The 15249-nt window shown below is 42.2% G+C and overlaps 1 protein-coding gene across 1 annotated transcript in view; it reads left to right on the forward strand.

Moving 5' to 3' along the window:
• NFU1 (NFU1 iron-sulfur cluster scaffold) overlaps positions 1–15249 on the forward strand; it is a 31486-nt gene that overhangs the window by 8456 nt on the left and 7781 nt on the right. The window contains exons 6-7 of the mRNA XM_018554413.1: positions 4142–4205; positions 8618–8792. Coding sequence (XP_018409915.1) covers positions 4142–4205; positions 8618–8792 — 239 coding nt within the window. The remainder of the gene's footprint in view (positions 1–4141; positions 4206–8617; positions 8793–15249) is intronic.

The raw sequence follows: 15249 nt of genomic DNA on the forward strand, positions 1-15249 counted from the left end.
GTCAGCGCTGGCAGATCGGAGCGGGGAGAGGGAAATCCAGCCCCTCCCCCTGTCACGGCAGAGAGCCGTGACAGGATCGAGAGGTGAGGGAACCTGGTATGTGTTCTCTCACCTCCCGATCTACTGAGCCGACATGTGACAGTCTCATTGTCACAGGTCGGCTTAGAACTATGAGGTGAGTGGAAATCACTCATGTCATAGTTCTCCTTTTAACTATTATTATTTTTTATTTTACTGTTAGGGGCTTTGGGGAAATATTGGGGGATCTAAACAGACCCCTGATATTTCCCCTTTAAAATATAAAAAGAAATTGAGGACACAAAGTCCTCAATCTCTTTATCTGCAGCCCGTTATAAATGAACAGGAATCCTCTATACTGAGTGTTCCTGTTCATTCATAACGTGAGGACAGAGTATGTTTACTATAACCACAATCATGAATTAGCAGGAGGGGGTGTAGATCACTTCCCATTCATTCATAATTGAGGATATAGTAAGCATACTCTGTCCTCAATTATTTACAAACACTCACTGATCACTGACTGCTTGTACCTCGCTCTCCATCCTGATACGCTGTCACAGGAGGCCAGGCGGGGCGGGAGGAGAGCTCAGCCTCCTGTGACAGCAATGGCTGTCTTCCTCCCACACCACCGCTCTCCTGATCTGTGACAGGAGGCTGAGCGGTGCGAGGAGGAGAGATGCTCTCCGCTCGCAGTGCTCGGCCTGCTGTGACAGTTTCTCTCCTCCCCACTGGGACACAGAACAGCGCCCAGCGGGGAGGAGAGAAATCACAGATGCACCGCTATATCGGACAAAAAGTGGCACTAGTCAGCATTTTGCATATCGGTGCATCCGTACAAAAAACCTATTAAGACTTTATTAAAAAATAGTATTAAAAGAAATTCACATTTCCATGTGCTTATATTGCACTGTTTAAGAAATGCCATATCAAACAGAGCTACCTGGGAATATCAGGAGCGTCACATATAGTTACCAGGTTTCAGTTGATGAGGGTGCTCTCCGCACACCTTACAGCAATCCCGGTCAGTTTTGTTGATTGTCGTGACATAATTGCCCATTAAAAAGGACATATCTATTTAAATAATTTGAGTGCTGGTGACCTGCTTTTTCATTACATATAGTTACCACTCAACGTGTTTTGTCAAAATACGGGTTCCTCAGGAATTTACAAAATATATGTTTGCCAACTTACTGCTTGACCTTTTAAAAAAGCATGACATTGCTGTAGTGCATTACATTTTGTAGCCACTACAAGGAGACGTGCAGTGTTCTCTGGGAAAAGCAAGGCAGGTTATTTGTTGACTGATCCCAGCTTGAGATGTACAAACTCCCATCAAATTTGTTCTGCCCGTGGTTCTCTCAGCCTGCTTCTGCCATCCTTGTTACCAGATTTGGATCCACTAACCATATTTAAGAAACATGTGTGAAAAGCATCACACTTTTTCATCTGGTGGGCATGCTCTAAAGTACAAAGGCTTTGGATACGAGTGTACAATCTTCTTCCATCTATTTTGCGCCGCAAACCAACACGTGACCCGTGGGAAGCCCTTTTGTTTTTAAAAGTGCCCCATCTCAAGTCCCATGAACCTAAATTGGCCTCTCATTTTTTCCATGCTACTACGCAGACGATAGCCAGATCCTGGCGGCAGCCTGCATTAGGGTTTTGGGAAGGTAAACAATGGATCAGTGTTACAATGATTAATGAAAAGCTCACCGCTGTGCTTAACGATAGTGACTCAAAGTTTTTGTAAATAGCGTCCCCTTGGGTGTAATATCTTCACTCGTCTGGGTCTGACCATTCCTTATTGAAATTTAATTTGCTGTTATCACCAATGTGGTCTCACTCGGGATACTCTCTTCTGTCTTCTACTTTCTCTTACCTTTTGTATTTTGTTTTCGTCTTTTTGTACTGAGTGTCTATTTTTTTCCTTTTGTTATTGTCTTTTTTTTCTACCTGTTTCTCTTTGTGGGTGTGGTTTTTTTTTTTTTCCTTTTTTTTTAATAGTCTGACAAATTACCTTTTATGTCCTCTGCCCTCATTTTGGTTTTGGATTTTTGGGAAGCGGATAGCTCACCTGTACACTAAATACTGATCATTTCATATGCAAGGCTGGGGATGCTGGTTTAGCGTATATTTTTTAATTTATTCATGTTTTTAGGCAAATTACAAATTGGTGGGCCACCAGAGCTGGTAGGTAATTGATCACTGTGTTTACCTGAATGAAAAAATGTAATAATTTCAATATACAAAAACATTAAACATTTTTAGCATTTGATTAATCTAGTGATTATTACAATTCAAACCATTTAATCATCAAATATTTTATGAAGTGTATTTTGTGACCTATAGTATACTCTAGGACCACTTTAAAGTGGCATTAAACTCAGGTACATCTTAAAAATACATTAAACTAACTATAAACAAAAATGTGTCTTATTTGTGTATCACTCTGCTGTAGATCCTCCAATCATCTCTGAATTGGTGCCGACACTGTCCTTCCTTCTGGAGGGTGGCTACTTTTGTTCTCCATGCTCCCTGTGTGTGTTATAAAGTAGCCACCACTCCAAGCTCGCTCCCGTGATAGCCTATTATTACAATACAAATCAGTAAACTAAACATGAGATTTTAGTCCATCACGGTAGTGAGCTTGGAGCAGTGGTTACTTTTTACATTTTTGTTAATAGTTAAGATACTTGAGTGCATTTTTAAGCTTTAACTCCTGAGTTAAATGTCACTTTAAAGTTGTATACCGGCTCCATTCATTTAGAATAGCACCCCAAAAGAACAAGTACAGTAGGGGCAACACACTGCAGTGCACGTGCCATGCTTTGCGGTGCCTACATAAAAAAATAGGACAGGATGGTTTTTGTTCCATTGCTGTTCATTTTCAGCCCATTCTAAACTAAAGGGCTGCAATAACTGAAGAACGTTAATATATGTAATACCTCACTTCATCATGTGAAATATTTCATGTTAAAATGTATGTGGTAACGCACCACAACTTGCCCAAAAAGGTCTGAAGGGACCCCTAAAAGTTCTGTGTTTGTGAAACCGGAGTTCATAGCAGGATAGGATTCCTACTTGTACCTTGTAAAACTATTGCCAGGTAGATGCATTCTAAGGCTGGCCATACACTGTTAGAATTCCTGTTAACTGGCTGAAATTCTTACAATGAGTAGCCTTGCCAGCTTTACAAAAGACAGTTACTCAGTCAACTTTTGTCAAAGGAGCATGGCTGTAAATACTAGGCCAATCAGCTGCCATCACTGTTCATGTATTCTGACAGTGGCAGGCTGTCCGAATACAATAGCTGCAGTGGGAGAATCGTCCAACTTTGCTGCTTAAAGGGTAATTACACTTTCCACAGGGGAATTTGGAAAAATGGAATTACGCCTACCCTGATGCTCTTACCTGTCAACGATCACTGCTTCCCCTACGCGGCTCCTGGTGTAATATCCATACTCCAAAACAGGAAATCACCTTCACTCCATACAGCTTATAGACCTTCACCGAGAATTGGTGCTCGAAGTGACAACACGGATGGCGCAGTGTCAGATACAGTCCACGATAGACGTCACCAACACTCGATGATGTGTGGAAGAAGTAAAGCACTTTTTACTAAATTGTCACATGCGTCATGCAGCCAACGTTTCGTGGCCACGCAGGGTCCCTTCTGGGCGACATAGTGATGATATTGCCCAGAAGAAGGGGCCCTGCGTGGCCACGAAACGGCTGTTTGACGCATGTGACAATTTAATAAAAAAGTGCTTTACTTCTTGCACGCATCATCGAGTGTTGGTGACGTCTATCATATCCTTACTCCATACATGGGATTGCAGCCCAGCGCTATGGATTTTAAATCTCGCTCGCAAATGGCGAGCACTCATTGGTCAGCGCGGTCACCTGCTTAAGGTTAGGAGAAAGATGTTTGCCAACTCCTACTTAGTTGGTGTCGATTAATCAGAAATTTGTGTCTATTCCCAAACATTACAAGTGAAAATCAGTGACACTTATATGAAGAATGTTATGTTTACTGATGTAGAAATCTTCTTGTATTTGGCTGCTAAGGAATCTCAGAATGTCTGTCTGATTTAACCCTTGTGTATATTTCTTCTTAAAGCTGCGTCAGAAGAGGATGATGAAGTGGTGGCAATGATCAAAGAACTTCTAGATACAAGGATCAGGTAACCTGCTCCCCAGATAGTGTCTCTGTCTGTCTTGTGGTAAAAATATTATAGAGTAGAGTTCATATTCCTGAAGACAGCTGACAACTAGGTAACTAGCAATCAATGACAGCCTATTGACTGCCTCAGCGAGGTTTCTGTTGATGAGCCAGACAGCAAGCGGTCAGATTTGGTTGTGTATCTGATACTGTACTTGTAGTTAGTGTGACTTGTTTGCTTGCTGAATTTCTTTTTAATACATTTGAGTGAAACTTTAATATTAATACTTGACCTATTCATCACTAAGGAGTGTGTATAATATTTATAGCAGTGTGATGAGACATGTTAATCTCTCCATATATTACTCATGTGACCACACACGGTTAATCCAGATTCTTCCCTCCCAGTGGCAGGTAGTTCTGTGACCTGGGTTGTTATGCAGATAGTTTACACTAGGTGGAAGTGGAGATTAAAAGAGAACTATGGGGCAACCTTTTTTAGCCATAGTTCTTTTCAGGGTCACAGGAGGAAATATACTAATGTCCTCCGGTGACCCAAAACTCAGCATATAGCGGGTCATTTTATGCTGAGAGTGCAGAGCTGCACCGCAGCTGGGACAGATCCCGACAATACTGTCGAGATCCACCCCGCTGGCTGATTGACAGCTGGCTCTGCCTATCTAGAGGCAGAGCCAGCTGTGGCCGCCCCCTCCCCTGTCCGTTACTCCAGTCAGCGCAGGGGAGGGGGAGGGGGCAATCCCTGTGGGTAGTTATGACTGACATTCACCACTCTCTGCAGGGAGATGATCGGAAAGTGAGCGAGTGACGGTCTGTGTTCCCTGACTTTCCAATCATTAGAGACGACCTGTGACTGCTTCAGTGTCACAGGTCGGCTTGAATTATGGGGATGGGTGTTGTTCACTCACCCCATAATTCACCTTTAATGTCACACTGCCTGCAGACGTAATTAGAGTTATTCTGTCATTGCCTTGAGTTCATGACGCAATAACCACATAATAAAGTCTTATCAGTAGTTTGGTTATGGGTGTGTAGGAAGAGATCTCACTTCTTAATAACTGAACTATGTACCTATATTTGGTAATAAAGCTGGCAAAAGATAATTTGTGAGATGTTTGGACAATCTATGCAGGTCCAGCTTTTCCCTAGTGCCCATGGCCTCAAAACAGATAAAACACAAATCATTGTGATAACAGAGTTTAGATGTGGAAAGAAACACCAAGTTGTGACTAAAAGTATTAACACTTACCTATACACAGATTTAAACCCTGTTCTGTTTCCTCTCCCCAAGGCATGACGTGGGCGGTGTACGGGTAGTACACGGCCCCATACATTCGCCAACACTTTCACCTGATAAATTCATCACATACGATGTTCATTGATTGTTCTAGTTTAATTTTTCTTAAATGTTTATAGGCAATCGTTAATCACACAATCACTGTAAAGTGCCCCCTGGGAAATACGAAGGCTGTTGTTGTAATTGGGGCTTTTGTACGTTAGTCATGTCAACTAACATAAATGTATGCACCTCTCGTATCTTGCCGTGTATTGTACGACAAAATGAAAATAAAAATCTTCTTGATTAAAAAAAAATAAAATCTTTTTTTAGGGGTGCCATCAAATGTATCCAGGCCGTTTTAGAATATCTTTGTAGAATAAGCAGTAATTTATCTCTTTTCACACTTTCTTTACTTTAAGTATAGATCGAGAACTAAGTGATCACATACCTCTGATCACTCAGTTCATGATCTTCTCCCTGTAGCGACTGGTGACTCTCCTTCATTACACTCTCCGCTTTTTGCTGAGTTTTGGGTCACATGAGTATATTAGAGAGTATCCTCCTTTGACCCAAAAGAGAACTAATGCCAAAATAAGTTTGGCAATATTTCTCTTTTAATGCTGTACATAGTTCAAGGAGTTTCCAAAAACACATTTCCTTGAAGCTCCATGAAGCTCATCCGCTGCATTGCAGGGGTACATGGGCTCTCAGAAAAGCAGGATTCAATAACTCTGCAAGCGTATGCTGGGAGCTGAGCATAATGACACATCATACTCTCAGAGTCCAAGTGCTTCTTTATTATGTACACGTGACATAACCTTATGTTTAGTGGCTAGAAGGACTTGTACACATGGACATCAGCATACACGGCCCCATACATTCGCCAACACTTTCACCTGATAAATTCATCACATACGATGTTCATTGATTGTTCTAGTTTAATTTTTCTTAAATGTTTATAGGCAATCGTTAATCACACAATCACTGTAAAGTGCCCCCTGGGAAATACGAAGGCTGTTGTTGTAATTGGGGCTTTTGTACGTTAGTCATGTCAACTAACATAAATGTATGCACCTCTCGTATCTTGCCGTGTATTGTACGACAAAATGAAAATAAAAATCTTCTTGATTAAAAAAAAATAAAATCTTTTTTTAGGGGTGCCATCAAATGTATCCAGGCCGTTTTAGAATATCTTTGTAGAATAAGCAGTAATTTATCTCTTTTCACACTTTCTTTACTTTAAGTATAGATCGAGAACTAAGTGATCACATACCTCTGATCACTCAGTTCATGATCTTCTCCCTGTAGCGACTGGTGACTCTCCTTCATTACACTCTCCGCTTTTTGCTGAGTTTTGGGTCACATGAGTATATTAGAGAGTATCCTCCTTTGACCCAAAAGAGAACTAATGCCAAAATAAGTTTGGCAATATTTCTCTTTTAATGCTGTACATAGTTCAAGGAGTTTCCAAAAACACATTTCCTTGAAGCTCCATGAAGCTCATCCGCTGCATTGCAGGGGTACATGGGCTCTCAGAAAAGCAGGATTCAATAACTCTGCAAGCGTATGCTGGGAGCTGAGCATAATGACACATCATACTCTCAGAGTCCAAGTGCTTCTTTATTATGTACACGTGACATAACCTTATGTTTAGTGGCTAGAAGGACTTGTACACATGGACATCAGCTTGTATAATAGCAGCGTGTACAGCAAACTTTAATATATCATTTGCAAAGCTTTCAGGAAATCTTGTGCAGAGGGACTCTGTCACTAGGTTAAAAAAAAGTAATAAAGCAGAACCTGCAAAAGACAAGACTTTATACTCCCCAGTCCTGCCTCACCTTCCTCCAATCTTCACTGTCTTACAGAGCAGTTGCCTCTCGCCATACTGACTATTTTGCCCACATATATACAAAAATGTTAAATATTTCAGCCCTCTAATACTTCTCTATCCAGAAAAATAATATGCTCCAGCCTCCTACTGAATCAGGTCATGTTAAGAGGCTTAGGCGATTGATGTACTGTGTGCACACCTGAGATAAAAATAATAGGCGCAATATCCATATGGAGCCCGAATCCGTGGTTTTCAGCAGGATAGGTATAAATTAATAGGCTTTTCATTTTCAGCTAATCATATTGGGGGGCAGGGTAATTATGATAGGTGGATGTGATTGATTTACAGGTCTGCCTTAGGGAAAGGTCCTGGTTTTCGGTAGTCTAGCTTTAAAGGCAGCTCAGGTGTCTTTATAATTTTTCCTTAAAACCTTCCTCTCTTCTCCCTACGTAGCAGCAGTCATTATCCTTAGGAGCACTTGCTGTAAGAGAGAGTGCACTGCTTTCTATATGTTGACTATATGACACTTATGTTGTTGACAACTCGAGTCCCATTCATTTGAGGATAACTGAATCATTTTTCAAAGTATAATCTATTATGCGTCATCTACAATTCTAAATCCTCCCCTCCTCTTCCTGTAGGGGTCCCCCAAGGCTCTGTCCTTGGACCCCTTCTCTTCTCTATCTACACCTCCTCCCTTGGTCAGTTAATAACCTCACATGGCTTCCAATACCATCTCTATGCCGATGACACTCAAATCTATCTTTCTACTCCACAACTCACCCCCCCAGTGTCCTCTCGTGTCACTAATCTACTAAATGACATATCCGTCTGGGTGTCACAACATTTCTTAAAACTCAATCTTTCAAAAACTGAGCTCTGGATATTTCCTCCCACCCTGCGCACCTTCCCCCAACTTTTCCCTTGAGATTGTTAACACAACTATCCAGCCCTCCCCTCATGCCAAGGTGCTAGATGTCATTCTTGACTCAGACCTCACCTTTCTTCCCCACATCCAATCACTATCCAAATCCTGCCGCCTTCACCTTCGTAACATCTCCAAAATACGCCCCTCCCTCACCAAGGAAACCGCAAAATTACTAATTCACTCACTTATCTCTCGTCTTGACTATTGTAACTCCCTCCTCATTGGCCTTCCACTACACAGGATATCCCCCCTTCAGTCTATCATGAATGCAGCTGCCAGACTCATCCACCTAACTAGAGCTATATAATAATATTAAACAGTTTTGAGTTTCTGTATGAACTTGTACTGAACCAACTTTTTTCTCCTCCTTTCCAGGCCTACAGTCCAAGAAGATGGAGGTGATGTCCTCTACCGAGGGTTCCAGGATGGCATTGTACAACTGAAGCTACAAGGCTCTTGCACAAGTTGCCCAAGTTCAATAATAACACTTAAAAGTGGCATTCAAAATATGCTGCAGTTCTACATCCCGGAGGTAGAGGGTGTAGAGCAGGTACGTCTGCGGTGTTTAATAATCTGATTTATTGGCTAATATGATCTACTGGTAATCAGGTGATTTTAGGAACGACAACAATATGTCCCATCTATTCAATATCTTTCTCTCCCTCCCTTCTAATTGCTGTAGAAGAAACCTGTACTGATAGAACACGGGGGCTGCTATTACTGACCTTTCTTCCTGAATATGCTAGTTTCCTGTCTGTCAGGCTAATCTGGTGAATTTCATATTTTCTGTGGTGCTGACCTGGAACAAGTGTGCGGATCAGGAGATCTGACTTCATTCTGATGGTCTAATCTGCATGCTTGTTTTAGTGATGCAAACTATGACTGAAGCCAGAGTTAGCCAGGGAATGTGCGTTATCACAGGTTGGTCAGTGGTAACACCCTCCCTATGTCTCTTAGTGCACGTTTACTTTAAGTCTTTGGGGTATAGTATATTCCAGTACTGCAAACTATTGGGCAGTAATTTGGCCTATTCTTTCTGGCACATTTGCTTCAAGTTGTTGAATGTATGTGGACCAACTTTTCACTGATTCATATTTGAGAATCTGTGATAAATCAGCAGTACTGCTCATCCAATCCAACCATACAGATACAAAAACAATTCTGCCAATCAGTATATATGTTTAAAACATAACTAAACCCTCCTATCCACTGAGGGCAATGCAGTCTTAAGCTGGCCACACACCTATAGATTATCTGCAGGTTTTCTAGGGTCAGATGGAAAAAGTGCAGCAGATTCCTCCATCTACGCTACACTGTGTGGATGGAGGAATCTCCCGCTGGGCCAAGCTTCAGTATCTTGCTAGTCAGCCCCACTTGCTCTTAAAATACCTGAACAATGCCTGCATCCAATCAGATTGTTCAGGTATTTTGACAGCCAGCGGGGCCAACTAGCAAGATACTGAAGCTTGGCCCAGCGGGAGATTCCTCCATCCACACAGTGTAGTGTAGATGGAGGAATCTGTGGCACTCTTTCCATCTGACCCTAGAAAATCTGCAGATAATCTATAGGTGTATGGCCAGCTTTAGCCTCAATTTAGATTTGCCTAAAACTAAAGCTAGTCATACACATGTAGATTTTTTCTCATCAGCTTAACTCCATCTTTGCTAAGCAGGAATCTCGACTGCTGGCTGTTGAATTCAGACTGCTTTTTAGATCGACTTTTGTTGAGCCGGATGGTGCTGGCAGGGCCATCCGCTTTTCTGATTTTGGCCATTTTATCAGGAATTGGCAGAAATTTGAGACATGTATGGCTAGGTTAAGAAACCTAATGCAGCCACCACATCTAAGGACTGGCAAGCTGCAAAATATTATGTTTTTTTATTCTTGAGTTTAGATATCCTTTTAGGTGGCTTCATGTAGCTTCCACTTCCTGATCATAGAACCAGCAACTCCCCCTAAGATATCAAAATGCTTGAATATTGTTTGTACCATTCTTCCTCTGCATTTGTATTTGCCACCTCTGTATTAGTGAGAAGGCAGACTGCATGCTGGAAACATTCAAAAAGACATGTTTCTGGCTGTGCATTATCTCTCCTGCTGACCATGGTCTTTCTGATAATGCCTTCACATCCATTCATTCCCAAAACTTCTTATTCAGTAGACTTTTTAGTGTTAACAGATTTACAATCATCATCCATCCATTCTACCTTTTATATAGCCAAATGATGACTGCACTTCATTATCATAGCCAGGAAAAACAAACGGCTGAAAACTTTCTGTGTAGCGTTTTCTCAGTCAGTCATAGTTCTGAGTCATTACAGAGCCAGCAGTGCGTTTGTATTTTATACGGAACATGTCAGGATAGAAATATGGAAGTTGTCATTGCTGATTTTTGAAGCTGGAAGCTCTGAAACTGTTGTCGGTATCCTTGCCTCACTACATTGTGATTCACTGACCCAGAACAAGCATGTGCATATCACAGCTTTAATGCAGATGTTCAAAAATGTCCTTAGTACAAAATCTGCCAGCCATCTTCCAGGTTAAATGATGGGCAGTGTCATACAACCCGCTTCCTGTGAGCCATGGCTGTCATAGGCACATCCGCCAGAGGTGCATCACCATGTTGGACTGGAGTACAATACTACAGACTGTGCCACTTTATGCAGTATTACAAAACTGCCCAATGCAGGGAATTAGAAAGAAATAAGTGCTGGTAATAGTCTTTTTCAAACTGGCGTTCAATACCTAATCTCATTATCTATTAGCTGCCCGGTAATAATTGCAGAAACAGTTCAGAGGTGGTTTCATTACCCGCTACCTTCTCCCCTCTGTGTAGCACTTTTCCGTCAAGTGCAAAGACGCTGAATCGCTTCCTGGTTGACTAATGCCTTGTGTCATTCATGTAGTTCCTCCCAGTGCTGGCAGTCATAGTCATGCCTTCCGTTGTCAAGAGACATGGCAGATTGCAGTCCACGAGTGACCCGGAAGACGAAGTCACCAGCACTCACAGAACAGAAGATGTGAATTTCTTGTTCCTTTTTTATTGAACATGCGTTGAAGAAACCAACATTTCCAACATATGGGCAGCACAGTGGTGTAGTGGTTAACAAACAGAACTTGCATCTCTTTTGCAAATCTGTGTGTGTCTGAAATCATCCATTAAAATTCTCAAATATATATATCGCAACACAAGCTGTGCTGCTTTTCCGGTGCTGATGATGGTTATTGACCAATTATTGAATGAAGGACATCAGCCCACCTTGAAAAACAGCTCTTGTGTCTATATCCTGACCGGTTCTTTTAATGTGGTTTGCAGAGTCTAAAACCAAATCAGATTGTAACACACCAGCTGAAAACATTGGCTGTGCTGTACTGATGCAGTTTACACAGCAGCCTCTAGGTGTCACTCTCACATTAATTTCATTACAGGACAATTCTGATACACGCCTAGATTTTTGGTTGGACTTCCCGGTGATTTTTGTTTCTAATCAACAATGGTGAAATCAAATAGTCATTTTCCTTACATGGTTGAGGTTAAGTGTTACATTCTATTAGTCACTTAGTGACTGTAAATTCTATTCTGAATGGGTTTACTTTTATGAATTTGGTTTTGTAAGCATATGGACCCATTGTAGAGGAAGTTATATCCTGTTACTGCATGCTCTGTATAGCAGGATTTTTCATTTCATAGAAACACCCCATATGGAATCATTGGAAGTCATTGGAATCATTGGTCTCTGCACAGAGTCATTGGAATCATTGGAAGTCATTGGAATCATTGGTCTCTGCACAGAGTCATTGGTCTCATTGGTTTTATTGGAAGTCATTGGAATCATTGGTCTCTGCACACATTCTCTGCTATCCAAAACTCTGCCCCCGGCTATATCTCAAACCTTGTCTCAAAGTATCACCCTAACCATCCCCTCCGCTCTTCTAAAGACCTCCTGCTCTCTAGCTCCATTGTCAACTCCTCCCATGCTTGCCTCCAGGGCATCTCGAGAGTCTCTTTCATCCTCTGGAACTCTTTACCCCAACCTGTCCATCTATCTCCTACTCTGTCTGACTTTAGGCGATCCCTTAAGATTTCTCTCCTACCTCTAACTAACCACTCAACCATCACGTTCTCATACAATTCATCCCCACACAGCTCCCTCCTCATGTATCACTTCCCCCTCCCTTTTAGATTGTAAGCCCTCAGGGGCAGGACCCTCCTTACCATCCTGTCTTGATTTGTATTGTGACTGTAATGTCTTCCTTATATTGTAAAGCGCTGCACAAACTGTTGGCGCTATATGAATCCTGTATAATAATAATTGGTCACATGACCACGCTGAACAATGAGAAGTGCTTCTCAGCAAATTGGTGGGGGTATTTCATTTTCCCAAATTTGCCTGGGAAAGTGGAATTACCTTTTTAAAGTATCTAAATTCAGGAACAAAAATGTAATATATTGCAGCTAAGCGTTGCTTGCGTTCACCACATATTACAATCTGATTGTACAATCTCCATTAGATCTACCAACACGTATGTAGAGTGAGGGCCTCCTGATTGTAGACAGATTGATTTGGATAGGTTAGGTAGGTCCTTATATGACATGGTTTCGGTAGCTACAAATGTATTTGTACAGAGATTGTATGGTTAGACTGTAACATGTGTGGAGAGCTGCTGCATTAGTTTTATTTTTTTCAGGCTATGTACATTCTCTGCAAGGACAGAAATCTTCCCGTTGATCCTGATAGAAATCCAGTGTCCTCGCAACTTCCTGTGTACTACACTGAAAACTCAAACAATGTCCTCTGCCTTCTTCTGTGAACTACAAAACGAATAGAAGGTGTTTGTAGTCCAAATCAGGAGAGCAGCCTAGATGCAGGTCAGTGAGTGAGCATGGTAACCCTAGTACAGAGGAAGTGTGTTAATGGCCAGGTGAAATGAAAGGGCAAAAAACCCTAAAGAAAAAGAAAACTAACGCAGCCACCACATCTAAGGACTGGCAAGATGCAACATATTCCATTTTTGTTTAGATTCACCTTCAGACCCAGGCCTACATGCTGGCATCTTTCCATCCGTGCCAATTTTTGTTCCTCCTGCTGTCAGCGGGGACATTGGTAAACAGGAAGTTCATGTTCCCAGATCTCCTTCTGCCTGTAAATGATCCTGGTGTGCTTAAATCTGATCCCTTCCAAATTCAAAGCGAGTGTCACTCTGGGAGAGAATAAGACTAGGCAGCCTCAGGGGGAGACGTGATGAGTCTGTTTAGATGCCTGATGTTCCCATAAAGCAGGGCTCAAAATTTCCACTCGCCCGCTCGCATTTGGCGAGTGGAAATAAAGAGATACACCTGTCTAGTGTATCATGGTAAAACCCAATCTGTTACTGTTCCCTCTTCATCCCAGGAGGACTTGTAAACTTCCAGCTACATATTTGCAGTATCAGTATGAGGATCATTTGCATTTACTACTCCAGGGGTAGGAAACCTTGGCACTCCGGCTGTGCTGGAACTACAAATCCAATCATGCTTCTGTCTCTGGAGATCATGTCTTTGGCTGTCTGAGTCTTGCAATGCCTAATGGGGCTTGTAGTTCCACAACAACTGGAGTGCCAAGGTTGCCTACCCTGTACTAGACCCTGTGTACACTGCTGGTTACTGTGAAGCTCATTAGTTGTCTTTAAGGATTGATTTATCTTGTTTTTTTATGTTGCATTCAGTAACCTACAAGTCCAGAGTAAGAGTCAGCAGCCAGTATTAAAGCAGAACTCGGTGGAAATGTATTATTAACCCTTGCAGTGCAGGGATAGCTTGTTTTGATTTAGGGAGGAAAATAACTACGTTATACACCAGCCTGTCTCTCTGCTGCTGTGATGGTATGTCCCCCTGTGTCCTCATGTCCTATACACTGTATATAGAACGTGATGACTCACGGACCTTAGAATGTTGCAGTGGAGGGGGAGAGAGGCTCCAGGGATGGATCTAACAGCAAGCCGGCTCAGAGGATCAGGTGAGTATAACTATATTTTCTTCCCCAGACCAAAACGAGCACTTAACCCTTGAAGTGAAGGGGTAGCCCCACTGTAAGGGTTAAGAAAAAAACTTCCGCGGAGTTCTTTTTTAAGTAATGAGGGAGCATATGCTTCCATTGATGATAATAGTAAAGGCTCAGAAATATGTGGTGCCAGCTTGAATTACTAATACCCGTTGGCTCTCCGGCTCCTGGGATTTGGTCAGTACTGGCCTGCTGTGTATGTGTGCCAACAGTAATAACATGCATCAGTCATACAGACAGGGTGAGAACCGCTCTCTATACCCACTTACTGCAAAATGTGTCAGAATGTTGAGACATTTCTATAAAATGCTTCCATCTGTGGATACGGAGAGATTCTTAGTTCCACATATTGCAACATACCTCATACCGTCCAGCAGCCTTACTCATCTCCAATCGAGCAAGTATATCTAGTCACACCCTCCTGCACCCTTGCTGGAAACAAATGCTTGAAAGGTATGAGCCCAGACTACCTCCACATACATGCTGGGAGCAGTGAAGAGCCGCTCTTTGGAGCTACTCCCAGTTTTTGTATTTCGGTCTGTTAAGTTATTGCCTTTCAGCATTGTCTGTCTATTTCAATGTGTTATGTGGTGGGGTTGACCAGGGGGGGGGCCTTATTAGGTTGGCTGTACGGAGCCCAATGGTTTGCAATGTTGGCCCTACATACACAATGTATAAATATATGAATGTGGTCAGAACAACCTGAATAAAATAATCATAATAAAGCTGTTTTATTTTGAAGATTTAGGGGGTTATTCACCGAAGAGCCAAAGGATCCAACCATAGCTTCCGCTGATCCTTCGGCTCTCTTCTGCCGCCTCTGCTGCTGTACAGGCTATTCGCAATAGCCCGAACATCAGCTGAGTGGCTCGGCCGAGCCGAAGGCATAAGCTTCGGCTCGACTGAGCTGTAGCGACAGCCGAAGCGTGGAGAAATGTCGGCCGGAGCCGACTGATCTCCATGCA

This window comes from Nanorana parkeri, unplaced genomic scaffold (assembly GCF_000935625.1).
Source record: "Nanorana parkeri isolate BGI_ZX_2015 unplaced genomic scaffold, ASM93562v1 scaffold157, whole genome shotgun sequence".
Classification (NCBI taxonomy): Eukaryota; Metazoa; Chordata; class Amphibia; order Anura; family Dicroglossidae; genus Nanorana; species Nanorana parkeri.